We start from the raw sequence: 26,269 nt of genomic DNA, 5'->3' as shown, positions 1-26,269 counted from the left end.
CTGTGTCAGCTCACAGCTGAGCAGCGGCCGACCTTCTCTGAAGTGCCGAGTAGTCAAAAACTCGGCGTGAAGACATTAACTGCAGCCACGCAGCGGGAGTGCAATGGAACCCTCCTATTGTTAGCGTATACGTACCGGGCATTTATAGTTGATCTAAGAAGCGGCAGTGTGAAAGTCACCCTCCATTCACTATCGGCGGCAAATGAATTAGTTCCACCGACCGATGAAATGCTTAGACAATAAAGCGGCCTGTCGCCTTTATTGTCTACCTGTATACCCTACAGAAAAGCGCGAAAAACGTATGCGTTTTTATTTGGCAATGCGTAACAATAAAGCTCAGCACTATGTAGTACCGACGGCTGGGTCAGCGCAGGCCCCAGCGTTTTCGCGGCTGTGTGACCGGCTGCAGGGTCTGACGGCTCTGTGGACCGGCTGATCCGGGCGTCCGACCGGGCGCCGAGCCGTCCGCTTCCAGAATCTGCTCGAGCAGTGCCGCGTTGGGCATCTCGGCGTCCCCGAGTCGGACCAGCTCCGTGGCGCGACTCACTTCCGGCGGCTCGTCCAGCGAGGCTGCCCGGTCAGTGACACACAACGGTATGAAATATAAAGCAGCGCAACATAAATCGATATAGGAGTCTGAATAGGTATTCAACTTAGCTTTGAGTGAAAAATACTTTTAATAGGCCGTTTTCACGACGGAACTTTCGCAGAGGAACTTATTTGATACCTAAAAAGTACCTACCCTTAGAGGCCTTAACATCCCTCAAACTGAAATATTTTATGGTCAAAATAATTTTAGAAGCTTAATTCTGGGCATTTTTTGCCCTCAAATCACTTATTTATTTACAAACACAGCAATTTTTGGTTCTAGTAGCCCACCTTTCGACTATGAGGTATTAAATCAGCGTGGCAACTTGCTCCCTCTTTGCTCCCTCGGGTATCTAATTCCGGAATTCTTAAAAACAAGGAAAGTATATATCGAGTTCTCTTTTATACCTATTCAGCTATGTTTTAATGGTGATTAAAATATGACAAATTTTTAAATTACATTTCATATAAGAAAACACGCAAAACAATGAAACAAAAATAACTACGGCAGATAATTACCTTCAGGTATCTAATTCCGACCAATCAGCACCTCAGTAAGATATGACGTCATACAAGAATGGTGGTGAAGGCCGTTTGCAGTCCCGGCCGGTAGGTCACGTGACCGCCGGGCGCCTCGGGTCACGCGGCGGTCGGGAGTCGGACGCGGGGCGTGGTCGCGGGCGGACGCGCGGGGCATCATGCTTTGCTTTGCTTGCTTTGTCAACTTCATATAACTTACTATCGCATTCGTGTGAAAGCCAAACACTGCTCAGTGCCCTTAGAAATTGAGTTTTGGAAAGCTCAAGTCCCTATAGCTCCTCAGGTCGGCAACAGTTGAAGCCTCATCTGAACCCATGTGAAAAAACGAGGGTAAGGAACCTTGTGTTGCTTTTTCTTTAACCGTCATAATTATCTCAAACCATCACAATTTTGAGTTGCCACATTGTCTGCTTCACTACATTCGTGTAAAACTTGGGTGAAGGCTGGTGGCTCAAAGAAAGATGAAGATATTTCTTTAAGTGCCTAATCCGTGAAATTAAAATATCCCGGCTTTACAAATCTACACTTTTCATTTTCTCCACGATACATTTTTTAAAATTGTTTAAATTTTATCTACATTTGTTAAAATCGGGGCTTTGGTTTTTTGTAAACTAGATCATAAAGTTTACTATAGTTTTGTGTAACCTGATGGCTGAAGAAAATAGTAATTTTGCTAAAATGATGTGCGGAAATTTGTTGCTTTCCAAATCAAATTACTCATACCTATATTTCATTCAAAATTAGGAGGCATTATTACTGTTTTTCTTGTAACATGAACTGAGTTTGGGTACGGTGCTCCGGAAACGTTGTGGAACTTTAAGCTAGCTAGAGCAGTTTCCATAAAAATTGTTTAGATAGTTGACATGGCTTGTTGACAACTCTTTTGCTGTTTCTAAAAAAGTGAAAAAAATATTTTCCTGCATTAAGCACACAAGGCATGTTATTCTCATAAGCTATCGAATGTGTGTTTTTTTTAAGCTGTTTTTTTTAAGCTTTTAAGCTGTAACTTCAGTTACTTCACTTTAGAACATATTGCCCGGAATGCGTCACTGATCATGAGCTGGTATATCATATCATATGTAGCAAATACATAAATGAGAATAGTGTGTCATGAATTTTTGTGCATGCTTCTGGATCATCTGTAATTACATCAAAGGCTCGGCTCAAGAGTGTCCTGCCGACCAGCTTATGCCCAACCCTTTCTGTCCGCAGAACGTCGCCTGCGACTCCCGCACGCCGTTTGCCCCGGCCGTCCGTACTGGTCTTCGCGCTGCGAGCCGCGCTGGAGTTCGCGGCGGCGTCGTGGAGCTCCCATCGGGACGGCGTGTGATGCCCGCGTCGAGCTTATAAGCCGTGAGCTTCGATTGGCGGCTCACGCGGTCACCAGCTGTATGTACAGCCTCGGCCCCGACGACCCCGCTAATGGCCGAGACCGGCATACCCCCGGCATGGGTCCGCTGTCCGGCGCAGCGCTGGCCGCCCGCATGCTATGCTACTTTTGGCTGTATCGCTGCCCAGCGGGAGCGCGCTCCACGCTGCGGAAGAGGTACACGTTGCGACCCGACTGAGGACTGCAACCGGATGGTGACACGTCGGCCTCTGCGCCCTGGCCGGGGCAGGCGTGACCGACGTCACAGTGGAGGAACGCCCAAACAAGACCAGCCCACCGTCGGAGCAGCATGGAAATATCATGTTCTGCCTGGACGTCGGACCCGGCGGCCGCAGTGCACCTGCACACGTGCGGAGAGGGGCGCTGGAGGCTACTCTGGAGCTTCTGCCATTCCGAGGCGCGACTGCTGGCAAAACGGCGGCGATTGAGGCGGTTGGGAACAGCTGCAGCAATGGTGATGGCGGTGATGGCGACATGGCGGTTTGGGACTTCATCTCAGCGCGGCCGCCGCCCAGGCGCCGCTGCGCCCGGCTGCTCAGCCACCTACCGGATGGCGGGGTGGCCCTTACGGCCCTCACGCCCGTTCGGTCTGCGGCCACGTTGTGGGGTGCCGGTCGCGGGGTTAGCGGCGTTGGACTTCGTCCTTTATCCAGACTACACCGTACCATCTGAACGGATGGATCTGCCAAGAAAGATGACATCCAAGGCGGCTATGAGGCGATCACAAAGCTTCACCAAGAGCTTCTCCTTCATGGGGCCGGCCGGCCGTTAAGTCGCAACACCGGCTGCCGAGTGCCAACAGCTGCGTGCGCTGGCGCCGACGCGTTGTGGGCCGCGCTACTGACGCCCAAGCTGCGATATCAACCATCTATGAATAAGTGGCAGAGCGGTGGCGGCTTGTCAGTTGTTAACGTGCCTTAACAGACGTTGCGAATAGCCCGCGTTGGAATCGCATGGTTGGGAACACAACGCAAGTAAAAATGGGCTTCCTTGATGAACCTACTTTTTAAGCATTGTAGCCTTTGTAATTTTGGATGTTTTGCTGTAGATATTATTTTCTACATATATACTATATAGGCACTCACGTGCTTTAAATCGCGCAATGCAATTGAACCATGGTAAAGACAATAATAAATGAACTGAGAGCTGGCATGCCCCATGCTTTGTGTGTGTATGTGTGTGTGTGTGTGTGTTTTTTTTTTTTGGCGAGTCGATAAAAGTGGTTTTGGACACTGGATGAGTTTTTAGGGGTGTGGTGAGGGGGGATGTAATTCCACAGACATTCTGTCAGATTCACTAATGCAGTAGGTCTGTGCGGTCTTTAGTTATCGGAGCATTCTTTGAAAGTCGTGAATAGGGCCACCGAGTACCTAAAGCCGTGATATTCCCCCACAAAAACTTCTTTTAAATAACCGGGGATAGGTACATGAGCAGAGTAAATGCTATTACGAACGCCTATCACAATGCTGAGCGAATAGGAAAATCCATAGATGGAGAATTGTGCCGCGTTACGGGTGCTCGGGCGCACCCAATCCACCGTTACCCCAGCGGTGACCTTGACCCGCATCGTCTGTCTCGGCTTCAAAGCCAAACCGGCGTGGAATTGGGAGCGTTCGAGCACTCATGGTCCAGCGCAATTCTCCACCTAAATCCATTCCTGATACACATTTGCTTGCTCATAGTCATGTAACCCCGGTAAATTCACCCAACTTTCATATTGGTCGCTCCATAGACAGATGGCCACAGAGATCAACTTAAAAGGCCATTGTTGCATTCATTTAGTGGAGATCAAGCCGTGACAGGCCACAAGTCGCGTGACATCATACGTGTAACGACCAATGACGACGGCCTGCAAAACCCAATGGAAGCGGCTAGCAGCGTGCAATAAAACAGGGCGCTGCTTTCTAAATGTCTGTCGTGCGCCATAAATGAATATATTCTTTGTAGCCTGGCAACTCAGTATCTTTTTTTAACTATTGTACTAGTATTTAATAATTTCATAATTTTATAATTGTGCTTACGCTTTATGTTGATATTAGTGATAAATCCTTAGATAAAGTAAATCGATGTGATATTTAATAGAAAAATAGCAAACTAACGCACCATTTATTCGAAAGCTGGGGAACCTACTAAAAAGAACTACTAAAATTCCTGAGGAACTTAAGGATCAAATGGGGATTAAATAGATGCCTGCTATTCCGTCGTGAAAACGGCCATAGTAAACCAATTAAATAAATGAATCATATTGAAAAAAGCACTCACATAAAGCCTTTTTCCACAGAACCTTGAGCACTGGGTACTGTAGTAAAATGGGTACAAATAATCACTTGAGCCGCCCAAAACTCTTGAACTAAACTAATCATAAACCTGTTATGCCTGATCAAAATCTCAGCTATATTCGTAAATCCGTCGTCTCGACTACAGACACAGCGTCTACTAGCCGCAGAGTAGAGTTGTGACACGCACCTCACCTGCGTGCCCGCCGGGCGCCGAGTGACGCCGCTGTCCCCCGGACGAGTGACGTGCCGGCGCGCGGATCGTGGTCCGACTGCGACCCTCGCCCAGCGTCATCGACAGGTCGTAGCTGCGCAGCCTCGACACGATCTCGCACGACTTGGACTGCACCTTGCACGTCTCCAGACAAAACTGCAGCAGGTTGTTGCTCAGCTGGTAGAAGAGCTTCTCCATGAACGGAATGCGGCTGTCGATAGATGAGTAGTCATAATTGGTGTGACGATGACACGGAAAGCAAAACTCATATTAAAACGAGCATTGCATAACGATAGCATAAAGCGTTTATCTGCCGCCATCTTGGCCCAAGTACAGCTTTTGCCAAAGTTACTTTTTCACGGCCTGCTTCAATCGCAAAAAAACGATGATTATGACGCTGTTATTGCAATAAGCACAAACTCAAAATAACAAGTGATTCTTATGAGTGAAAACTTAAGCGGGTGTCAATTGGAAATTTCGACGACACCGTCCTTTTAGTAGACATGGCTGCTGCAGGTGATCACTACCTCAGCCCCCGCCGGTGGTGACCGTCATTCGACTCGCCTGGCGATGATGGAGGGCAGGCCCTCGCCCAGGAACGAGACCAGCTGCTCGTAGCGCTGTCCGATCCGGTCCCGGTCCGACTCGGCGAACGTGATGTCGTGGCCGGCCGCCCGGCGGCGCCTCAGCTCCTCCAGGGACGCGCACGCCTGACCGAGGACCGGATATCAGGTATCAACCATCGGCACCAACAGAAACACGCGCTGATAAATAATGTAATGATTCATTACATTTTGATAAATGCTCTTCTAAAGTTTTATTTTTCTCACCTCCCATACGTTTGGCTATGGTGTTTTTAGTAATAACACACCAATCTTCCCCCGATTAATTTCTGACTAATAAGCAGTCTATCTCCGGGCAATAACAAAAGTAGGATGACAATGTGATGTGTCAGTTGTCACCGTTTTTTAAGAAAATGGAAAAGGGTGCAATTTGTAAATTTCTCGCATAACCGCGTTCCTTATGTTATATTTCCGGAAAGCACGATGCATTTATGTAGAGCCCCAGTACCTATGCCTTATCACATGGACGCTATCGTATGCAGATACCTATTAACCCATTTACGCCCTTCGTTGCGTTTTCGCAACGCAAGCAAGCGTCGACGTGATCGAAGCTTGAGAAGTGTGTAAAAGAGACTAACCGATGAGACAAGTTTCAGCGTGTGTAGCATGGTTGTGCGCATGATACTACGCAGTTACAAGTCTGTGCGGCCGGTAAGTTACTGCCTAGAGCTCCCAGAGGGAAGTCGAAGGTTTTGTGAGTGATGACGTCACGAAAACCAAGATAAGTAGGCTAAGTGCTTAATAGTATAGTAATGAAAATTGTGTAAACATATTCTGCAGAGTCCCTACAATAGCGTAGATATGCATTTTGTTAAGAAATAATGCTACAAAAAGGGTTTGTGACTATTTTCAAATATGACTACGGTCGCGTTGCGGGAACGCAACGAAGGGCACATCGGAAAGACAGCGGTGTTGCGAAAACGCAACGATGGGCACATTGGCAGGGTAGCGGAAGTATGAATATCAACAGTAGACTTCACTCGTGATACGCTGTGGGTTCTCTCTTTCTCTCCCCCATCTTCCTCCCTCTCCTCCTCGTTCCCCAACTCTCTCCTTCTCTCTCTCTCTTTCTCTCTCTCTCTCTCTCTCTCTCTCTCTCTCTCTCTCTCTCTCTCTTTCTTTCTCTCTCTCATTTTGTAGCCATGAGGCTGTAGCGGCGGAATATCTTCAATTAAGGGGGGAGCACTGCTGACTTTTGGTCTCATTCTTTCCATTTCCATTTCCATGCAACGCCTATCGGGATAATGTTAAAATGGCAAAATCAAGGGGGCACGGTGCCCCGGTGCCCCCTCCCCCCGTTCCGCCGCCTATGCCATGAGGGACGTATATAGGTATGTTTAGTGCAAGGTGCGTTCGCACGTAAAATGTTGCGACACATTTCATATTTGCTGGCTAAAACAGCCACAAACACTCCTTTCTTTTTCTCTCGCAGATTTTCGGCCTCGGGCTGTTCGTTCACTAAGCAATGTGTTCCCATGCATCTGAAAATCGCATGGTAGGAAAAGGACCCATGCATCAAACGGTCGGCGATGCTAACGGAGCTGAGAGATAATTAGGTCCTTTGGAAATTGGATCTACTATGTACATTGTGCATAAATAATGAATAACGGGGATGTATTCTGGTATCGGGCGACAGATAGGCATCGCCATTCTCTGGATAGAATCTGCTGACTACCAGCATTTACGTTAGAAAAGATAACTGAGGGTCGGCAAATAGTGGGATAGGCCCCCTCTGAGGGTAGCTGAGCCCTTCGGCAGGGGTAATGAGGGCGGACCCATGGGAAAATAATAATTTTTAGGATTCATAACTCGCATAGATTCATAAGCTGCTCGATGTGGAGTATACGCCTGTTTTCTTACTTTGATAGGCTTTTTATCTAATCAGACCATTTTTAGAGCTAGCAGGATTATTGGAATTAGGGGAGACATTTGTCTGACCGGACACGGTCAATCGTAGACTGGAGACTGAGCCCAGCCAGTGGGCAGCCGCCACCCATGACCCACCCTCTTCCCCCCTCCCAAGCACTCACTGCACCCGGCTACAGGCGCGCTCCTATGTGAGCTGCCCGATTGCGATATACGTTGCCGGTCCAGCCCGGAACAGGGGGATGAGGCGTGGAGAAGGATTCAACTATCCTGAAGATGGAAAGGACGGATTGACGTCGAATCACCATTCTGTCCTGGCATTGTCTCGAGAAAGAGGTTACACGTGAAGGTCGCTGAGAGTGGGGCCATGAAAATTTTGGATTAGGTGTAAACATGATAAACTGGGAGTCGATTTGTTGTGATGCGCTACGCCTTACGCGGGTAATTTGTTAGAGCCGGATCGGTCCTTTTTTCTTTTTGCTGAGAGTGGGTACGACTAACCTGCAATGGAATTTCTTTACTCCTAGGAGGGTGGTTAAAAATGATTGCGGATATACGCGCATACGAGAGGCACTGGTTTACTCCCAATCCTCCGTTTAATTGTATTCAGTGTGCACTGTGCAGGGTCTGATAGGTGGAGGTAATGGATCTGTCTAGCTTCCAAAAAGAAAGCATCACCCTGGATACGTGTCGACCACAACTTTGAATGAACAGCAATGGACAACGTAAATGGTTGATAATGACCGTGTTGCCATCTCCCCGTTCGCGAATCATTAAGTTATGCTTCCTCACTGAGGCTCTTAGGCGGGTTATAGAGCATGACGGATGTGGGTTCCGCATTTTCAAGCAATAGTTGTCAACAGTTGATTGATGTTTTGTCAAAACATATTAGCATATACGGCAGTTCAGTGTACTTTATGTCCGTCTGATGTGCCCGTCGTTGCGTTTTCGCAACGCTGATGGCGCCCGGTGTGCCCTTCGTTGCGATTTCGCAACGCATGTTTTTTACGTTTTTCTCGAGAAACTTTTGCTGCAGGCAAAATTTATTTTCGATTCCATACAAGGCCCTGGTAGGAGCATAACATATTTTGATTTCGTCGATTTTCATGATGGTCAATATTCCTGGGCATAAATGGGTTAAGCAAACAACTGTAAAAAGCATGGGTAAGACTCTAAACATGGCAACGGCATATACGTTATACGTATACTAAATTACCTGAGAGTATTGGCGGCGCACCTCTTGGTACTCTTCAATCTTGTCTTCGGCTCCTTCAAACTGTCCCTCGTATTCCCTGATGGGATCCAGCAGTTTTCGCATAGACTGCTCGTAGCGGTCCCAGAGCTCCTCCTGGTCCTGTCGTCCAGAGCCAGCAGACAGGTTATTTCAATAGAAAACGACAGTTCTAATGAGAAGTGTTTGTCTATTTCAAACAACTTACGGTTATCGCAACAGCGCACAGCTGAACGCACAGCTTAATCGGTGTGTCAAATATAATACTTTGGCAAACAGATAGCCCATGAAACTCAATGCCATTCAAACCGCGCCCCCACCTGCAGTGTGATGTAATATTTCTCCGCGCCAGGCCAGTCGTCCTCCCAGTAGTCACCCATTACGTCGTGGAGGTTTCGCATGGCCTTCTCAGTCATGTCGATGCAGTCGGAGAATCGGTAGATTGCCTTGATGAGGTGGTCAGACTGGACAATCTGCTCCTTCAGAGCCTTTTGGTACACACCGAGCTGGCGCTCCTGGAACTCCTGCAACCGACGTACGGACAGTGTGCAATGTGCATCCAACACGTTCTAGACATGTTTCATTCGATTCTATAACGGTTTTATGATGTAATCACTTTAATTGTACCGGATAGAAATGTTAAAGCATTGCTTGCAGACGTTACCGGATCGTCTCGCCGCTCCTTGCTGGACGTTTTGTGCGTTGTCCGTCCGTCCCCTCGGGACCAGTGGTCGCGGTCCCGGCTCTTCTCCCCACGAGTCTCGTTGCCGGGCTCCTGCGGAGACGGATATTGCTGGGACATAATTCCAGTAACACTTCCAACAGCATCGTCATGAAAAGCATTAAGCTGTTCGCATGGTTGTAGCGAGTTTATATAAACGTATATACCTAACTAAAATATTGTGAAGCTGTGTGTAACAGCGCTGCCGGCCACAAACTGTACCTAACTACAAATTGCAGGTGAGGAAATGGGAAAAGACTCGGAAGATGAGACGGACAAAGTGCATTATATCACTGCTCTTATGCGCAAAAATTATTCATTAGACTTCCTCGGAAAGCTATTCGGGGATCCTGAACTCGAATAAAGTTGGCCGACTGGCCGCTCTGGGTAGCCCACCTGTCGACTGAATTGTCGGGACCGACTGGGGCTGGTCTGTCGGATTTCCCGCTCGGAAGAGTGAGGCCTCGCCGTCAGCTGTGACCGGCGGCCCGTCTCCGGGCTGGGCGGCGCCGTACGAGAGCCCCTGCAGCACAATACCGGCAGGGTCTTGGTCAGGCACTGAATGCAACCAGTTATCAGTAGCTGGAGATGCCACAACGCGGCAGCAAACTCGACGATGATCATACATAAATGATTCAATAAAACACGCAAAAAAATGTAAAAGGGACGTAAATTTACATGGGAATAATTCAAGTGATCGGTCATTACTTAGGCAATCGTTTATCATACAAGGTAGAACTTACCTTCGGGAGGTTCCGGCTGCTCCCTTGGAATCATTCCGTGTTTTCTGACGACGTGGACTGGGCTCCCACTCGCTTGGCCCAGGAATATCCTTATCTCGGCTGCTTCTGCGACCGTTTTCCGCTCTTTGAGATCTGTGAGAACTGCGACGATCCATGGCTAAGAGCAGACTGCGTACAGCCAAATCGTTTGGTGTCAAATGTCTTTAGCCGAACACCGTCATTAATGAAACGTTTTCTTAGACGTGACTTGGTCAGCGCATCACCAATGAGCAAAAATGATTTTAAATATTTTTGTTCCCTAAACTTCCATTAGGTCTCATAAGTCATCTATCTGGAGTTGCCATTATACCACAACAGTGATTGTCAAAGCTAGGTTTATCTTCGTGGTCTTATCATGATCAAACCAAGCCATTCGAATGTCAATTGGCTCACTTGAAATACTAAGATAGGATACAATTGCAATAGCCAAAAAGCTGCAGCAAGCAGGACAACCAGTAGAGATTGCAACTTTATTCACTGTTCCCTGTCAATGGTTTACTGCCGTCTTTTTATCAGAAGCAAGACCCTAGAACGCTAGGATAACAGAGGTGACAGAGGTGTTGATCAAACAAGCTGCCCTCGTGCCATTTTATGTTAGGGTTTTCTTTACAAAAGTACGGCTCTAGCGAGATTAAGCGGTAGGTTTTGCACTTTTACATTTCCGGTTATATCTCAGAAACTAATCGATCTACGATGAAGCCATTTTACACGATCATGGCCGGCTTGAGAACCAACAAGTCGATCGCATCTTCAACACTTAAAGCCTTAAGACGACGAAGATATAGCCTGAAGTACACTAAATTTTCTAGGTGCAAAACCTACCGCTAAAACCTGCGAGACCTGTACCTATATAATTTCGTTATAAAGGGCAAGTTTTACCAAAGACTTTGAGAAAATACGCCGATGGTTTCAGTGGAGAAGTAACCAGCTACGTTTTCGTATACGAATTCCGAAGCGTATTTAAAAATCTTTCCCGGCTGCTTGAGGCTATAATTCGGACCGAGACGGAGGGCTAGCCTACGGCAGTGGTAGTGGGGTATTACTAATGGTTTTGCTCTATTTTGATTAGTTCAAAAGTTATTCGCAAAAAACTCTCTTGGCTTCTAACGCCTTTAGACTATTTTGACAATTTTGACCCCTGTGACGTCGTTTCTTATCTGACTTGAAAATGATCTCCCTAGAACTTGTAGAGCTTGTCTGTTTGTAACTATTCCATGTCATCCACCGCTTGTCACTAGCTTGTTTCGTTTTCGAGATCTTAACCCGCGCGCCCACTGGTGTCTGCGTATAACGCGCCCTACTAGGGGGGGGGGGGCTATCCATTGCCCCGCTCCTAGCTCCGAAACTACTGGGCCGATCGTCAAAGTTCAAACGGCCGGTCGATCCAGGGAACGGGGACATTTAGGATAAGTTTCACCATGCAGCACCTGAAATCGATGATTTTTTTTTTACAAAAGAAAAGCTTAACACTTTTATTAGCGTTTACCCATCGCCGGCCGAGGGGGGGGGGTGGGTGAGGGTGTCGCCCCCATAGGGTTTTTTTTTTTTTGCGCTAGCTCCGAAATCGCCGGCGATAGAGAGCTGAAACTGGGCATGCCTGACCTTTGATCCAAGCCGCATCTTGCGACACCAACTGCATCTTCGGGTCAGGTCATGTAATTGACCTATGACGTCATAAGTGAGCCTCTGCACGGTCTTCAAATGTCGCAACTTCTCGGCGCCCTCAGTGCCAAAGGAGCACTGAGGAGCACTGAGCAATGACGTTTTAGTGACGTCAGGTCACGTTGTTTTCCCTTCAAAAACTTCAAATGCCTCTATTTATAACATCTTCAGTTTTTGGAATCAATGCTTAACAAAAAATCAAACGTGATTCTCCTTTGTCTTTTGAATGGCTATTTCGGTTTTTGAAAATTGTGAGGCTAAGCATTTTTTGAGATTTTTTTTTAACTTTTTATGAAGTCTTTAATTTTGAATTAATCGAAAAACCCGGGTTATTAGTTACCAAAGTAATGTTTGTGCACATACCTACATTCCAATTTTTAGAAGAATCGAATCACAGTTGCAAACGTTTTTCAAATTTTAATGACGCTACGACGCATCCAATTACCTAAAACCAGTACCTATAACGCCCTTTGGGGCGACTAACGGAGCGAGCGAGAGGGTGGGCCTTGCACGTGCGAAATTGCGAGGAAGTACCTCCAACTGACTTGTGCACGGCACCCTACTAACCGGTCTCTAGCGATGTGCCAAATTTGGGCACAATCGGCCCAGCCGTTCTCGAGATCTGGAAGCGGCACCCTGCACGTGCGCACGTGCAAAATGGGTCCCAACTGACTTGTGCACGGCACCCTACTAACCGGTCCCTAACTGTGTACCAAATTTGAGCGCAATCGGTCGAGCCGTTCTCGAGATCTGGAAACGACCCCTGCACGTGCGCACGTGCAGCAGCGCCCCAACTCTGGCACATGGATATGCAGTGCCTAGTGGGTGCCTACCTGCATGCCAACTTTCAGCGAAATCGGCCAAGTAGTTACAGAGATATTGCAACAATTACAAAAGTGACACCTCTTCGTTTTGCACGTGGCACGTGCATAAGGGGTCACCCACATGCATCGGGAATAGTCCAATACTTGGTAGAAGGAATGAAGCTACCCTACAAAAATTACCGCGTGTAAATCGGTCAAGTGGTTGCTGAGATATAAGCGTCGCAGAATCGTGTCCACGGCCGGCCGGCCGGCCGGCCGCTCATACTCAGAAATTTCCGTTAAAGGAAATAGTTCACTTTCACGAAATTATTTTTTTTTGCAATGGATTTATGATTTTTTATGTTCAAAATGATCAGCAAAGAAAATAAAACCTATTTATAACAAAAGATTATTTTCTATATTTTGATAATAAGAAGAACTTTTCAGTTTCTGTAAGGCACAGGCGATCCAGTATGAAAAGAGCATGGGTCCCGAAAAGTCTTCAGAAACTAGAGAAATGATCGCGGCCACCGGCATTTGGGCGATCTGCTGCTGCTGAATGTCCTTATTGATCAGTACGAGAATTTCTCTAGAGTTCTCGTAGATAATTTCTCTAGTTTCTGAAGAATTTTCGGTACCCATGCTCTTTTCATACTGGATGCGAATATATGCAAGGCACACATCGTCAACGCAAGACACCTTTTTCGGGACGAGAAATAGAATATCTTTGCCTAGGGTGATCGTTGGGCTGTAAAAGCTCCTGATTTATGCTCGTCTCAGCCCAGGCTACGGAACTGCTATTCCAGTTCAAAACCCATGTTAAAAAGTGAACTATTTCCTTTAATCTAAGGAAAGACTACGCTCGCTTCGCTCGTTCCGTAAAAAATTGAAGCTTTAGACCTCAGCCCACCCCGATATCACGTCATCATAGGGTTAATATATGACCATTTTAGCGGTTCTATGTTGTACAAAACAAAGTGGTATCAACTTCTTTGGTTGACACGAGAGTCTTTTAACCTTCGCCGGCACAGACCATTTTGCGTGCTTCGACGGCACGGCGTTGGTACCACCCCACCCCCCCCCCCTCCTTGCGTTTGGGCCCTGATCGAGCTAGAGCTTCGCGAAAAAAAAAACAAGCGTGTTGCCCGTGACGAAAGGAAGCCGATGATACCCAAGTTTAATGACCCAAAAGTCGGGAAATCGGGAGCTGTTAGAAGTTAGAACATCGTTAAGTGTGGCTACTATGGGATTTTCGGGGTGCTCATCACGAATATCATGTAGGTAAGCTTTGATCACAGGTGATGTCTTCATGCATTTAGGCCAGATCGGGTCAGGTCAGGTCAGGTCAAACAGTAGGGGCCCTGCCGGGTAATCGTACCTACCGTGTCAACTGCTTCTGACAGCTTCGTTACATGTTCCGAAAGCAGCAAAACTACTTCGTAAATGTTCAAATGGTTGCTAAATCCGAACTCACTCCAAAACCTAGCCTAGAAACATGTAAAACTCGAAAACTGAACCGAGGTCATCAAAGGTCAATGACCTGACCTAACCTTCAGGTGACCTTGACACCCATTCTAATGCAATGGGACCAACGTCATATCACATGTTTGAACGCTTGAAATTATGAAAAGACTGCAAACGCGTGGCTAATGCGGGCCGACATACGCGGCTAAACATGGTCTCGACTCTCGAGAAATAGGTCACAGGTCAAAGGTCATTTCACATTTGGGTCAGGGTCATGCAATGTTAAGGGTAGGTGTAAAATTTATTAACTCGAGAGTACTGAAAGTTTCGTTGCGATCGGCCCCTTTTTACAACAAACAAACAGATAAATGACGGAAAGGCGCCGGGGTTATCGGAGGTCACTGAGATGATCTCGAAATAGTTTCAATTTCTTTTTTATCAGAAACAAATGTAGGGATCATGCCTTCACTTACCTGACTTGATGGTACCTTGGGCACTTTTTTCTTTTCACCCTTCTGAAAACTTCTCCAGCCTGTTTCGGAAAGCCATGTCCGTCGTTCTTGACCCCCCGTCCGCAGTAAAAGGCTCACATTTCTTTACTGAAACGCTCCTTTTCTACAATGGACCGGGCCGGGAATGGAATACCTAGGTGATAATTTTCCAGAAGAGTAATTAAGAGTTTCGCACCGGATAAGCAAGCTATTCAGTTCAGACGGATCAGTAACGAATCGACTGTAAAATTATAAGCATGCATGCATGGATTCTAACAAAGTACGACACTTAAGAATGAACAAGACAAACATGCCTCGTTTCTTAAAACCCGCGCCCCGCTGGGGGGGGGGGGGGCAGAATCTGCCCCCTCCCGTTTTTCGCCAATAACTTCTAAACGCGTTACGCCAGCGACGTCAAACTTTCAGTACCTTATCATACATCAATTTGACACGTTCCCTGAAAATTTGAGCGAAATACGTCGATTTTTTTTTGAGAAATTGACGTTTTAGTGACGTCATGTTCGCCATTTTTGCCTCAAAAACGGCAACATTTCAAACGCCGCTAACATCTTCATTTTTGAAGAAATCAAGACGTAACAAAAAAGGTTATACGTGAATCTACTTCGTCTATCAAATGGTTATCTCGGTTTTTTGAAAATTTTTGGCCCTTTTTTTCTTTGAGCCATTTTTGGCCCAAAGAAAAAATTTTTGGCCTTTTTTTTCTAAAAAACTGACTTTTTGGGAAAATAATTATAAAATCCAAAATTCTGAGTGTATCGAAAAAACCGGATTGTATGTCAGAGAAATGGTCTATGTGCACCTACATACCAATTTTTAGAAGAATCGGCTCAAAAATGTGGGAGTTATTCAAATTTTATGACGACACGACACACAAAATTTTGAAAAATGATTTTTTTTTGAAGTTCTAGACCTCGTACGGAAACAAAAATAGCACCATTCGATATGCCGTGAAAAACTGCATCAGATAGACACCTTTTTAGGCCTTAACAACAAACTTCAAAATTTGACCTCACTTGACCTGACCTTGACCTGACCTCGACCTGAAATTCATCCAGAGGTGGTCCATATCACTTATTGAGTGTGCCTATTGAATTCTATGAGTAAAATGACCCATAAAACATGTGTCACACATGCTCTTTTCTATATTTTGTTTTTGGCGACCTGACCTGACCTGACCTGACCTTGACCTTGACCTTTGAATGACATTGTATGCAACGAATATTGTCTTGGTAGTCTAAGAACACGTTTTGGACAATCAGTCTCAGTCCATTCTTCGGCAACTACGGTGCAAAACCGATATTGTAGAACTTACTTAGGTACTTACTCCTCGGCGACAGCTTCGTCGACCGAATGGGAGCCGAAGATCCGCCTCCATGCCGTCTCCGCTCCTCCCAACGTGCAGATGTTGGCCAGGATTCGTCGAGACACCGTCCCGCACGCGAGCTGGCACGCCATCCTCCCACGGGGGCCGCAGAGGCCCGATCTCGCGATCCAGCCCGGCCTCAGACCGACACGGGCCATCCTCCCGACTTCCGCTTCTCCTGGATTTGGCTTCCTGGCATCGTCAGTTTCCATCTTGAATTTGAGTGGTTGCTGGAAGTCGGAAGCCGAGAGGACGATCCTGCTGGTAGCGGGCGCGCCATTGCCCGCCAGCCGGTCTGCCTTCTCGTTGACCTCCACGCCAGCGTGGCCGGGGCAGTAGAGCCAGGTGATGCGCCTGTCTGTCCACCATTCAGGGGGCGACACGCCGCCCTCCAATTTCCGCAAGAGAGACTGTGAGTCAGTGGCGACGACAATGTGCTGACAGTCGGGTAGGAGCTGATTCAGGGCGTTCAGTCCAACAGTGACGGCCTCCGTCTCAGCCCGCATGCTCGAGAGCACGAGCCGCGTAGCTCCCGATACGCTTTGGGTGAGTTCAGCCGAGCGGATGAAGCAGCCCCAGCCGCTCCGGGGAATAGATACTGTAGATAGATACTCCGGGGGGGGGGATACTGTAGAAGCTTGCATTTTGTACCCTTGACCTGACCTTGACCTGACCTCTGACCTACTTAAGCAAAAAAAAATTGGGCTCTTAAGATCCGCCTTGTTGAGAGCTTCCGATTGCCGTTTTCCCCGTCTTTCTACGACCATCGGTTCGGAAGTTAGACAGGGGGGGGGGCAGAATCTACCCCCCCCCCCCCAGCAGGGCGCGTATGGCTGAATAGCCCAGCGGGGCGCGGGTTAACCATTAGTTAGCTTAGACGATGACTGAACGTGCAATGAAAAGTTGATATTTTAGTGCACGCCGTATCGCTGCATACATACTGAAAAATGTGCGCAATAAAGGGCTCTTGCTGTGCGTTGTTAGGAAGCCTGTTCCCAATAACGCACAAATGCAGTTCTTAACCCGCGAGTTGCTGGGGGGGAGGCGTTAAACGCCCCCACTTTTTTCGCCGGGCAATAGCATAAAAACGGCGCGCCGCAGACCCGCCAAATTTTGGGTACCTGTAGGGAATTAATTGAAGTTTATCCTGACAAAGTTTCAAAAAAATCGGTCGGAAAGTATTTGAGATATCGAGGTTTTCGTGACGTCACGATTTCTGAATTTTCGACCAAAAACGGCATATGTTCAAAAAATCATATAAAATCACAAAATAGACATACAGACATGCCGTAAACGCCATTAGACTGCCAATACCATGAACAATCAAATGGCTATCTTCGATTATTGATTATCGTTCCGCATTTTCCAAAATCTTGAGCTGAACCTAAGCAATTTCTCGTGACTAGGTACCTACTTCACGACCATGATACATGCATTTCTTAAATTGAACTTTTTGAGCCAAACACGTACACATATGATAAAATAAATGTCACCATCGTGTTTTACGCCCCAAATTACCCATAAAACATGTGTCACAGGCTGCAAATATCAGTTTTGATTTTCGGGAATATGTGCCTACCTACCCGGTTGACCTGACCTTGACCCTGACCTATGCTTGACTGACCCCTACATGGAGCTGACACTCTTGTATGCCTTATATGATGGATTGTGCACCGTTTTGACAGAGTTTATGACGAGAGGCGCCCATTGCGAAGTCCTGAAATGCTACTGTCCTCTGCTACTGCTACTACTGAAAAGTCCTGTCCATGTTACTGAAAGCCCGATTTCAGGTGTTTGACCTGACCTTGACCCAACCTGTGACCTCAAAATTCAACTTTTAAGTACTCATCTGAAGCGTCTCGTCGCGTTCTTTCGTTTGCCGCCCCGTGCGTGTCGCTGCGCCTATTGGTTCTCGAGTTATCGGCTGGGGGCGTTTAACGCCCCCCCCCCCCCCCAGCAAACGGTGGGTGGCGAAATACCCCAGCAACTGCCGGGTTAAAACAGTCGTCATAGCCATACTGTAATCCCATCATAGTTCCGTCTCTGGGTTTATAGAGACAATTGATTGTCCAACATACTGGCGTGATTACATCCCTATCGGCGCACCCATTTGGCAGTAATTGCGATTCATGGAGCCTTACGTGTGCGTAATTGGGTCACTCTCCCCTATATGTTAACCTCGAAAGGTCAAGCTCAAAAGTTACGTGACCTCAAGGTCATCATGTATACCATTCGATGCGCCTTGACGAGCTGAACACGATGACACCAGCGGCTCCGCGTGGCTGTATCTTGTTCCTGTAAGGAGTTATTAACCTTACAGTTGCCCAAGAGCAAAAAAGGTCTCAAGGTAAACAAGGTTGATCGCATATAAAGTCATTCATGGTATATTGGGCCATTCAAACGCGTTTTAGTGAGAAAAACAGGGGGTTGATTTTTTCCCATTGACTTATAATGGGCGTAGGTACTGTACCCGACCGATGGCGATATCAAAATTCCGAGCTAAACAAATTGTAGCCATCCTCATTACATCCTATACGACTTCCAAAGGCCTCCGTCATCTAGGTACTGTAGCTGGCACGGTGACAAAGTTGCAAAAAAGTGATATCAGGTTGTGTCATTCGAAGTGACCTGATGACCGAAGTGACGAAGTTGCCCGAAAGGTTTTTCCGCTATTCATGAAAAACATCAGGGGGGGGGGGGGTAACCGGCCCCCCATCGGTGCGCAAGTTAATAGCAACGCTTGTTGGATAAATGGCTTTGAGTAGGTATACCTAAGGTATGTAAGCATGATTTTATATTTGGACCTCTTTAATGAAAGTACAAGTAAATATAGGGGAGAGTGGGGTAAGATGCCCAGGGTGGGAAAGACGCCCCACCCCCTCTAGCGGCGAAACAAAGAATCGGACCTGGAAATTAATGATCTTAGCGTAAAGCGGAAGCCTGCCTTGTTAACTGCACAAAAATTGCGAAGCTCAGTTGGGCAACGGCTGGCTGATGATTGCATGTTTTTTATTTGCTGCTTTCAAAAAATATTTTGGTGTCAGAACATTGTAAATATCAAAGGAGGTAAATAATTTTTGCGTACCTTGCTATAGTCGTGATACATTAGCATGCGTGTACTGTGTCCCAAACAGTTTGTTTCAGGGTGTAGTTTTATGGCTAACAAATTGTACTGATTTAATGTTACTTCGGTACCTTGGGGTAAGATGCCCCCTGTCCTGATGGGGAAAGACGCCCCCCTAAATCCGTAGGCTGTCCTTCAAACAGCCCGTCTGTTGTATATTTATGTTGTTGCATGTGCAGGCTGTGGCATGGTGTTGCATGTGCTTTGCATGGTTTATGAGCCTAATGCTTGGTTCCCTGTTTTCCAGCAATGTTGTGAATAAAAGCCTTCATTGAGGCTCATCGTTCATTACAATTTTATTCACAACATAACCTGCATGCTGCATGACTCTGGCAAATCAAGATGGACAAGTATCTCAAGCCCCCAGAACTCAACATTGATCCCAAATCGCCATCTGCTGAAGATGAGTGGGATATGTGGATTACAAAGTTTGGGGATTTCTTCAACTCCATCGATCCGGCCCTAAATCCCAACAAGCTCACGCTTCTTCGGGCTCACATGTCATGTGCGTGCTATAAGCTGATCAAGGCGGCCACTACCTTTGATGAGGCTGTCGAGATGCTGGAAGCAAGGTTCGTGAAACCCCACAGTGAGGTCTATGCTCGCCACAGGCTCGCTTCTCGGCGACAGCAGGCTGGGGAATCACTTGACACTTATCTCGAGGAACTGGGGCTCCTGGCATCTCAATGCAAGTTTGAAGCAGCTACAGCTGAAAAAGTAAAGGAGGATGCCATACGTGATGCCTTCATCAATGGCCTGTCATCCAGTGCTATTCGACAGTGTAACGTTCTTAAGATATCAGATAACGTAAGACGATGATATGTATTCAGTAATGTCAGATATTATACAGCACTGACCAACCCTAGCTCGGGTGTCTAACTCTACAACCCTCCGGCTGCCGCGCCCTCACTTGCCGTCAACCACGAGTTCGCTTTTCTGCCGTTAGATGACAGCACGTCTCAGGACACTACAAATTACAATACGCCACATCCCTTCTCCTGCGACAATGAGATATCGAGATCACGGACATGCTGGTGTCCGTACACGAACACACATGTGCAATGCACCACATCAAATGCTACGCAAAGCTACTGTGCGACGAAGCTATAACGCGGCACTGAAGGACTGAGCACTGTAACACTACTGGTAATCGCAAAACAGTATAAAGCGCGACAAAATATTTACATTGCATACCTCTCATGACGCTTGGTCATTCTACCGTCTGCTGATAAGTATGCAGCCACATCCAGCATGCATTGACACGAACTGACAAGAACAGTGAACACGAACTGAACTGACGCGAACAGTGATTCATCTAACGTAATCGGACAGATAGGCGGGCGGGCGCCTTTCGCGCTGGGGACGGCGACTTATGACCGGCGGTGAGCCTGCCCCGGTCAGTGGTGCGTAAGGCGCATGGACGGGGGACGGCGGGAGCGGAGGAGATGACGGCACATCCATCCACGGTTCGCCAGGACGGGCAGGAGGCACGGGCGGGACGACGAGCGGGCGCACGCCCGTGCCGGTGGCGACGGGAGGAGTCTGAGGCGGCTCTGGTAACGCGGTGGGTTCCCGTGGCGGACCGAGCAGGTCTGGGTCCGAGTGATCACTCTGTACAGGCAGAGGGTCATTGGTGGCTAACAACTGGCGGCGGTTGCGACGATAGGTCACTTCATTCACGCGCGCCCAGTAAGATCGCGGCCCAGCTATTCCTGTACAGACGCCAGGGGTCCATGTGCGCTGTCCAGGGAGGCGCATCCGAATGGGCTGACCCACGACCAGAGGGGTCAGGGGCTGTGTCCGACGATTGTAATATTTCGCCTGGCGCAGTTTATTGTCAGCGAGAACACTCGGGAGAGGAGTCGGGTACGCGGGAAGCAAGTTTGACCTGGGAGTAGGCAAAAACGTCCGACAGGCACGTCCAAACATTTTCTGTGCCGGCGACATGTCTGACCCTTCACTGGGCGAATTACGCCACGTCATCAGCGCCCAAAGGAAGTTTTCACCGGAGGCGATAGCCTTACGCATTAAACTCTTCGCCGTTTTCACGGCGTTCTCAGCCTTGCCATTCGACTGCGGATAGCCTGGGCTGGAGGTAACATGATCAATATCCAGCGAACGCAGAAATGCTTTGAACTCACAGCTGCTGAACGGTGGGCCATTATCACTAACCAGCGTTTCTGGAATGCCATAGCGAGCAAACTGGGCCGCTAGAGCTGAGGTCACATGTGTCACAGTAGTCCGAGTCAGGCGGTCAATCTCCATGAAGTTGGAGTAATAATCTACCAGCACGAGGTACATTGACCCATTAAGTTCAAAAATGTCCGTTCCCAGTTTCGCCCATGGCCGGGAGGGGACCTCATGCGACAATAGCGGCTCGGCCGTCTGAGCCGGGCGATGGGCTAGGCAGGTTGGGCACTTCAGAATCGCTTCTTTTAGCTGGCTGGTCATTCCGATCCAAAACACGTTCTGCCGAGCAAGTCGCAGTATCGATGACAAACCAATATGAGTACGGTGCAGGCGCGAGATAAGGTCGTGCTGAAGAGCGCTGGGAATGACCACACACCTGCCTTTGTACAGCAGTCCGTCCTGTGTGAAAAGTTCGTCATGAAAGCCATGATACGGCCGGAGTGCGTCTGGCAACTGGCGCCGATGCTTCGGCCACCCTGCCAGTACCTGTTTGACGACCCGTGGGAGGACCAGATCCGACTGATACGCGGCCCGTATGGCTTCTAGACGCTCTGGAGACACCGCGATCCCACTGGACAACTCTAGGGATTCGGTCTCCATTGCGAACAGTGAGGATGGTTGCTGAGTTGGAGCACGACTAAGCGCATCAGCAACAGGAATCTCTGATCCTGGTCGGTACACAATGTGAAAGTTGTACCTCTGCAGTGTGAGAAGCATTCTCTGCAAGCGAAGTGGTGCGTCACTGAGTGGTTTGTTGTGTATCGCGACCAATGGCTTATGGTCAGTCTCGACTGTCACTGGCCTACCGTACAGATATTGGTCCAGGCGAGTGAGCGCAAAAGTAATGGCCAATAGCTCCTTCTCAATTTGCGAGTAGGCTCGCTCCGCTACCGTAAGGGAGCGCGAGCAGTACATGACTGGGTTTCCCCGCTGCAGAAGGACAGCGCCGAGGCCATGGCTCGATGCATCGCACTGCACTGTAGCCTCGTCATGTGGGTCATAGTATTTGAGCACTGGCGCTGTTGTAAGCAGCTGCTGAATGGTTTTGAATGCTGTCTCACACTGGGGGCTCCAGTACCAGTCGAAGCTGGCCTGAGTGAGCTGACGGAGAGGTGATACAGTCTGTGACAGGTTGGGGATGTAGCGGGCCAAAAAACTGACCATCCCCAGGAAGCGTTTGAGACTGGGCACATCCGTGGGGGGCGGATAGTCACGCACCGCAGACACTTTAGCTGGGTCTGGTTTCAAGCCGTCAGCCGACAGGACGTGACCCATCCATTTCAGTTCTGTCACTTTGTACCTGAATTTATCCGGGTTCAGACGAAGGTTCCTCTCACGTGCCCTGGCTAGAAATGCCGCTAGATTGCGGTCATGATCCTGTTCGGCCTGCGCACGCGTGTTGCCGCGACCTAAAACTACAAAATCATCAGCTATGACCTCCACACCCTCAAGACCCCTGATGAGCTCATGCATCATTCTCTGCCAAATTTCGGAGCTGCACTTCACGCCATATGGCAGCCTGTTCCAGATATAGCGTCCAAATGGCGTGTGGAAGCAGCACAGGCGCGCCGACCTAGCTGATAGCCCAATCTGCCAAAATGCACAGGATGCATCCACGAGACTGAATACTTTGGCTCCCGTGAGCCGGGCGGTTACCTCGTCCACAGTGGGTGTGGGATAGTGTTCTCTCCTCACAGCTCGATTTAGGAAACGGGGGTCTATGCATAGGCGAATATCCCCGTTCGGTTTATCCACTATCACAGGATTTGAGACCCAGTCAGTTGGCTCAGTGATGTGAGAAATGACGCCTAGAGTCTCGAGATCGTCCAGTTTTTTCTTAAGTTTCTCACGCACGTGCACTCTCACTCTGCGGGGAGCTTCCACTACCGGGATAGCGGACGGATCTGTCACAATTTCATAGTTGTCCGCCACTAGTCCCACGCTACTTTTGTCAAACACGTCATGATACTCAGCTTTGATGCGCGACTGACCGTCACTCACACACCCCGACCGCGGTGGCCCGGGCGACGGACGAGCTCCGGGAGGGCCATGACCCGGTTCGGTAGCGAGGTCACCCCCTGGGGTCACGGCCGGCGGGGGCGGGGCAGGGACATAGTCCAGTGGGTCACAGTCGCGGACGTCAATCAGGCCCAGCTGGACTGACGTGTTCAGGCTTAGTATGGAAGAGATAGCACTGTTCACAACTTTACACTGAAGGATGTGCCTACTCCGAGACACGGGATTAGTAAAGCACAGGGACCGTTTCCCCTCACATGACACGAGAGCGCCGTCATACATGCGCAGAACGGTATGGCACGGTCTCAAACATGCGCCCTGTGGATCGTCGGTGATACGCACGTAGTCTGTCCATGTCAACACGTCACACTCGGAGCCGGAATCTATCAGAAACGTCACCGATTTTCCCGAGGCGGTCAAAGTTTTGTGTGCTTTTGTGGGTGTCTCACCGGAATGGCCAGCTGTCGACAAAACGTCCCAGTGCTCATGTTGATGTGCACCTGACGCGCCGGGAGGCGGGTCGCGGCGCTGGCCGGCTGGCGGAGTCGCAGTCAGCTGATCGCGGCCGGCGGCGGCGGCGCCGGCGGCGCCCACGGTGGCGGCGAGAGACAGCGGCCGGGCCGCTGGCTGGCGAACTGGTCCGCGCCCGCCAGAGCCGGGCGGGGGACGCCGGGAGCCGCAGATAGTACTGCATGCGAAATGGTTGGCCTGCCCGCAGGCGAGGCAGGCTTTGCCCCATGCAGGGCAGCGAGACCGAACCATTGGGTGATCACGGCCGCAGAACTTGCACTTGCGGGTCGGTTGGGACCGGTTGTGTCCAGAGACGGCGGCCAAGTTGTCTGTTTGCTCACTGTGGGACTCAGTTCCAAACACCTTGAGATCACGATTGGCGGCTTCTTCGGATAGCGCTATGTCGATTGCCATCTGAAGGGTCAAATCAGCTCGCTTCAGCAGCGCTGCTTGTATTTTCTGGTCACGGAGGCCGATGCATATTCTGTCTCTTATCATGTTGTCCCCGTCTGGGAAATCACACGTTGCTGCCAGAGATCGAAGGGCCGATAGATATTGGCTGACCGACTCGTCTGGCTTCTGACCGCGAGTGTAGAAATTGTACCGTTCACGGACAACATTCTGGCGGGGCACACAGAACGCCTCGAAGCGTGACACTAGCTCATCCAACCCTTGTTCTGCAGACCACCCAGAGAAATGAGAGGCGACTTCTTGTGCTTCACCACCTGCACAGTTGAGAAAAAACGGCCACTTGGACGGCCTGGGGCTTGCCAGCGAGTTCGACAGCCACAGCGTAATTCTCCCATTCACGCCGCCAGGTCCGCCATCTTGTTGCTAATTGCGGTGATGAAATCTCGAGCTCTGCCGGTGGGCGAAGATTCGACAGCATCGTGGGCACCTTTGTGTTACGTTAACTTCTGACACCATGTAACGTTCTTAAGATATCAGATAACGTAAGACGATGATATGTATTCAGTAATGTCAGATATTATACAGCACTGACCAACCCTAGCTCGGGTGTCTAACTCTACAACCCTCCGGCTGCCGCGCCCTCACTTGCCGTCAACCACGAGTTCGCTTTTCTGCCGTTAGATGACAGCACGTCTCAGGACACTACAAATTACAATACGCCACAGACAGCGTCTTCTGGAGAACCTTCAGCTTGATCTGAAAACAGCTGTTTCTCAGGCTCGTGCTCTGGAGATGGCCCAGCAGCAATCTGAAATGTATCATAGAAACAGCAGTGATTCGTCACCAGTGACAGTGACAGCCCATGCTCAGTCTGATCCTTCTTCTGCGGAGGAGACAGTGCCATCCGCTCGAGGAGGAGAGGAAGTGACTGCAGCAGTTGAACGTACCTGCTTCTTCTGTGGTGGTCCACATCATGCTCGAAACAAGTGTCGTGCACGCAATGCTACCTGTTCAAGCTGTGGTAGGCAGGGGCATTTTGCCTCAGTCTGCCAGATGGGGAGATGGTCCAGAAGAGCACAACCGACCAAGGACCGGAGACAAACCACAGCTTCTATGCCGATACTGTCAGCAATGCATGAAACCTCTCTTCCGAGTCTACGGTCTGCTATGACACGTGTCACAATCAATGGTCAAGAGTTCGAAGCGCTGATCGACACTGGTAGCTCTCAGAGTTTCATCCGTACCCGGGTCGCAGAGGACGTTCACCTGAACATCGAACCCGCACATGGTACTGTGTGCATGGCCTCCACACGGCATCATGTCAAGGTGGCGGGGCAGTGTAGGGTGAGACTACGGGTTCAAGATGAATCATATGATGACTACCTGTTCTCTGTTATGGACGATCTGTGTGCACCTGTGCTACTCGGTCATGACTTTCTCAAGGCACACGAAAGCGTGTCCCTGACGTTCGGTGGCTCTCGATCCTCGCTCAGCCTGTGCTGTCTGACTCCCGCAGTGGTAACGCCACCATCCTTGTTCGGTAACTTGACGGAGGACTGTCACCCTATCCAGGCCAAGTCACGCCGCTACAGCGCTTCCGAAGTGAAGTTCATCGAGGGTGAGGTCGATCGTCTCCTAAAGGAAGGCATCATCTCTCCCAGCACCAGCCCATGGCGTGCTCAAGTTCTTGTGGTTGCATCTCCTAGCGGGAAACGTCGGATGGTTGTGGACTACGCCCAGACCATCAATCGCTTCACGGAGCTGAATGCTTACCCGCTGCCAAGAATCAACGAACAGGTTGAAAAGATCGCTCAATACTCCTACTTCAGCACGATAGACCTGACCAGTGCCTATCACCAGATCCCCATCGATCCTGAAGATCGCAAGTACACAGCTTTCGAAGCTGATGGAAGACTCTTCGAATTCCTTCGTATCCCGTTCGGGGTCACTAATGGGGTCGCCTGTTTTCAGCAGATCCTCCAC

General features: G+C 49.0%; 1 protein-coding gene and 1 long non-coding RNA gene across 3 annotated transcripts; both read right to left on the bottom strand.

Annotated features, from left to right (window-relative positions):
• Nucleotides 1-295: 295 nt before the first annotated feature.
• On the bottom strand, nucleotides 296-10,767 carry LOC122387747 (amphiphysin-like). 2 transcript variants are annotated; one of them, XM_043378197.1, is made up of 8 exons: nucleotides 10,193-10,767; nucleotides 9,846-9,972; nucleotides 9,393-9,503; nucleotides 9,049-9,252; nucleotides 8,714-8,851; nucleotides 5,573-5,718; nucleotides 4,985-5,219; nucleotides 296-570 (listed from the first exon to the last, which is right to left on the bottom strand). In XM_043378197.1, the coding sequence occupies exons 1-8, from the start codon at nucleotides 10,345-10,347 to the stop codon at nucleotides 544-546; spliced, it is 1,143 nt and encodes a 380-aa protein (XP_043234132.1). In that variant the 5' UTR covers nucleotides 10,348-10,767; the 3' UTR covers nucleotides 296-543. The 2 variants fall into 2 exon arrangements, with proteins under 2 accessions (XP_043234132.1, XP_043234131.1); XM_043378196.1 differs by having other exon boundaries at nucleotides 4,990-5,219; nucleotides 10,193-10,758.
• Nucleotides 10,768-19,962: 9,195 nt separating this feature from the next.
• On the bottom strand, nucleotides 19,963-24,603 carry LOC122387716. Its single transcript, XR_006257658.1, has 2 exons — nucleotides 23,815-24,603; nucleotides 19,963-20,770 (listed from the first exon to the last, which is right to left on the bottom strand). It is a non-coding gene; the product is annotated as an uncharacterized LOC122387716 (long non-coding RNA).
• Nucleotides 24,604-26,269: the final 1,666 nt, after the last annotated feature.

The sequence above is a fragment of the Amphibalanus amphitrite genome, unplaced genomic scaffold (genome assembly GCF_019059575.1).
Source record: "Amphibalanus amphitrite isolate SeventyFive unplaced genomic scaffold, NRLGWU_Aamphi_draft 000296F_arrow, whole genome shotgun sequence".
Classification (NCBI taxonomy): domain Eukaryota; kingdom Metazoa; phylum Arthropoda; class Thecostraca; order Balanomorpha; family Balanidae; genus Amphibalanus; species Amphibalanus amphitrite.
This window is presented reverse-complemented; position numbering and strand designations above follow the sequence as displayed.

Bases quoted from the DNA above. Each gene is read 5' to 3' on its own strand.
- LOC122387747 (XM_043378196.1), bottom strand. From the start codon at position 10,347: ATGGATCGTCGCAGTTCTCACAGATCTCAAAGAGCGGAAAACGGTCGC. The intron at 5,719-8,713 runs GTAATTTAGTAT...GTCCTCGGTCAG, and splicing joins TGCGCCGCCAATACTCTCAG to GCGTGCGCGTCCCTGGAGGA. The intron at 571-4,989 runs GTGAGGTGCGTG...CTGACCGGGCAG, and splicing joins GGCGCCCGGCGGGCACGCAG to CCTCGCTGGACGAGCCGCCG.